Here is a 1234-nt window from a genome sequence, read left to right as displayed (position 1 = left end):
GCGTCAGAACACTCCTGATGATGCCACAGTGATGTCATGGTGGGACTATGGGTACCAGATAGCAGGAATGGCCAACCGGACAACACTAGTTGATAATAATACCTGGAATAACTCACATATTGCTCTAGTCGGTAAGGATTGTATAGATTGTATAAGTACTGTATAGTGGAAATTTCATGAATTTCGCATGTAATTTACTTTGACATTCACACCTTATTTTTGACTGAATTATTTGTGAAAGTTTTCAGCTTGAAAAGAATACTCCCATTAATTATGGTCTCATTTTTTATTTGTGGGTGTGGCTCATTTAGTGACATCATATTACATCATTGCATCATTAATAGGTAAAGCGATGAGCAGTACTGAAGAGAAGGCGTATGAGATAATGAGGAACCTAGGAGTGGACTATGTGCTGGTTATATTTGGTGGCATGATCGGGTACTCCGGGGACGATATTAACAAGTTTCTTTGGATGGTAAGGATCGCTGAGGGAGAGCATCCTAACGATATAAAGGTGGGTGTGGTCAATTAATAATTAAAATTGTGATTAATTATTTAATAATTATTGCAATAATTGATTTTATTTATTTCCCTCATTCCCAAACACTGGTGTACTTTTGTTTAATGTAAACTTTCAGTTTCAATTGAGGGGTATAGTAATGTGTTATCTCAATCTCTTCAGCTATTATTGATATTATTAATTATTGGTAGCTATTACAATGAGATACATGTACATTTACATGCAATAAATTAGTTTTTTATTTTATTTTAATTTTTTGGTTATTTTAGGAGTCGAGGTATTTCACTCCACAAGGTGAGTTCAGAGTTGATTCTGCTGGTTCCCCTGTCCTCCTCAATTGTCTCATGTATAAAATGTGCTACTATAGATTTGGTGAAGTACAGGTTAGTTATTTTTCCCTCCCTCTTTTTTTCCTTTTCTCCCTCTCTTACTCTCTCCTTTACACGTACTCTCTATTTTGTAAATTTACCTTATCACTTGATTCTCTCTCTCTTTCTCCCCCTCTCCCTCTCTCTCTCCCCCTCTCCCTATACAGCATAGTTACAATACACCAGGTGGTTATGACAGGACCAGGAATGTTGAGATTGGTAATAAAAATGTGAAGTTCACACATTTAGAGGAAGCCTATACAACAGAGCACTGGCTAGTGAGAATATACAAGTAAGAAACTGAACCTCAACGGGACACTTTCTAAAAAATACCCTCTACTATAGC

The 1234-nt window shown here is 36.3% G+C and overlaps 1 protein-coding gene across 1 annotated transcript; it reads left to right on the top strand.

The window, feature by feature from the left end:
- Window positions 1–6: 6 nt before the first annotated feature.
- LOC100641533 (dolichyl-diphosphooligosaccharide--protein glycosyltransferase subunit STT3B-like) lies at window positions 7–1199 on the top strand. The gene is made up of 4 exons (XM_003392050.3): window positions 7–131; window positions 345–514; window positions 790–903; window positions 1056–1199. The coding sequence occupies exons 1-4, from the start codon at window positions 32–34 to the stop codon at window positions 1182–1184; spliced, it is 513 nt and encodes a 170-aa protein (XP_003392098.2). The 5' UTR covers window positions 7–31; the 3' UTR covers window positions 1185–1199.
- Window positions 1200–1234: the final 35 nt, after the last annotated feature.

Source organism: Amphimedon queenslandica, unplaced genomic scaffold (genome assembly GCF_000090795.2).
Source record: "Amphimedon queenslandica unplaced genomic scaffold, v1.1 AMPQUscaffold_1927_Cont26068, whole genome shotgun sequence".
Taxonomy (NCBI): domain Eukaryota; kingdom Metazoa; phylum Porifera; class Demospongiae; order Haplosclerida; family Niphatidae; genus Amphimedon; species Amphimedon queenslandica.
The sequence above is the reverse complement of the archived record's forward strand: the minus strand, read 5'-3'. Positions and strand labels throughout refer to the sequence as shown.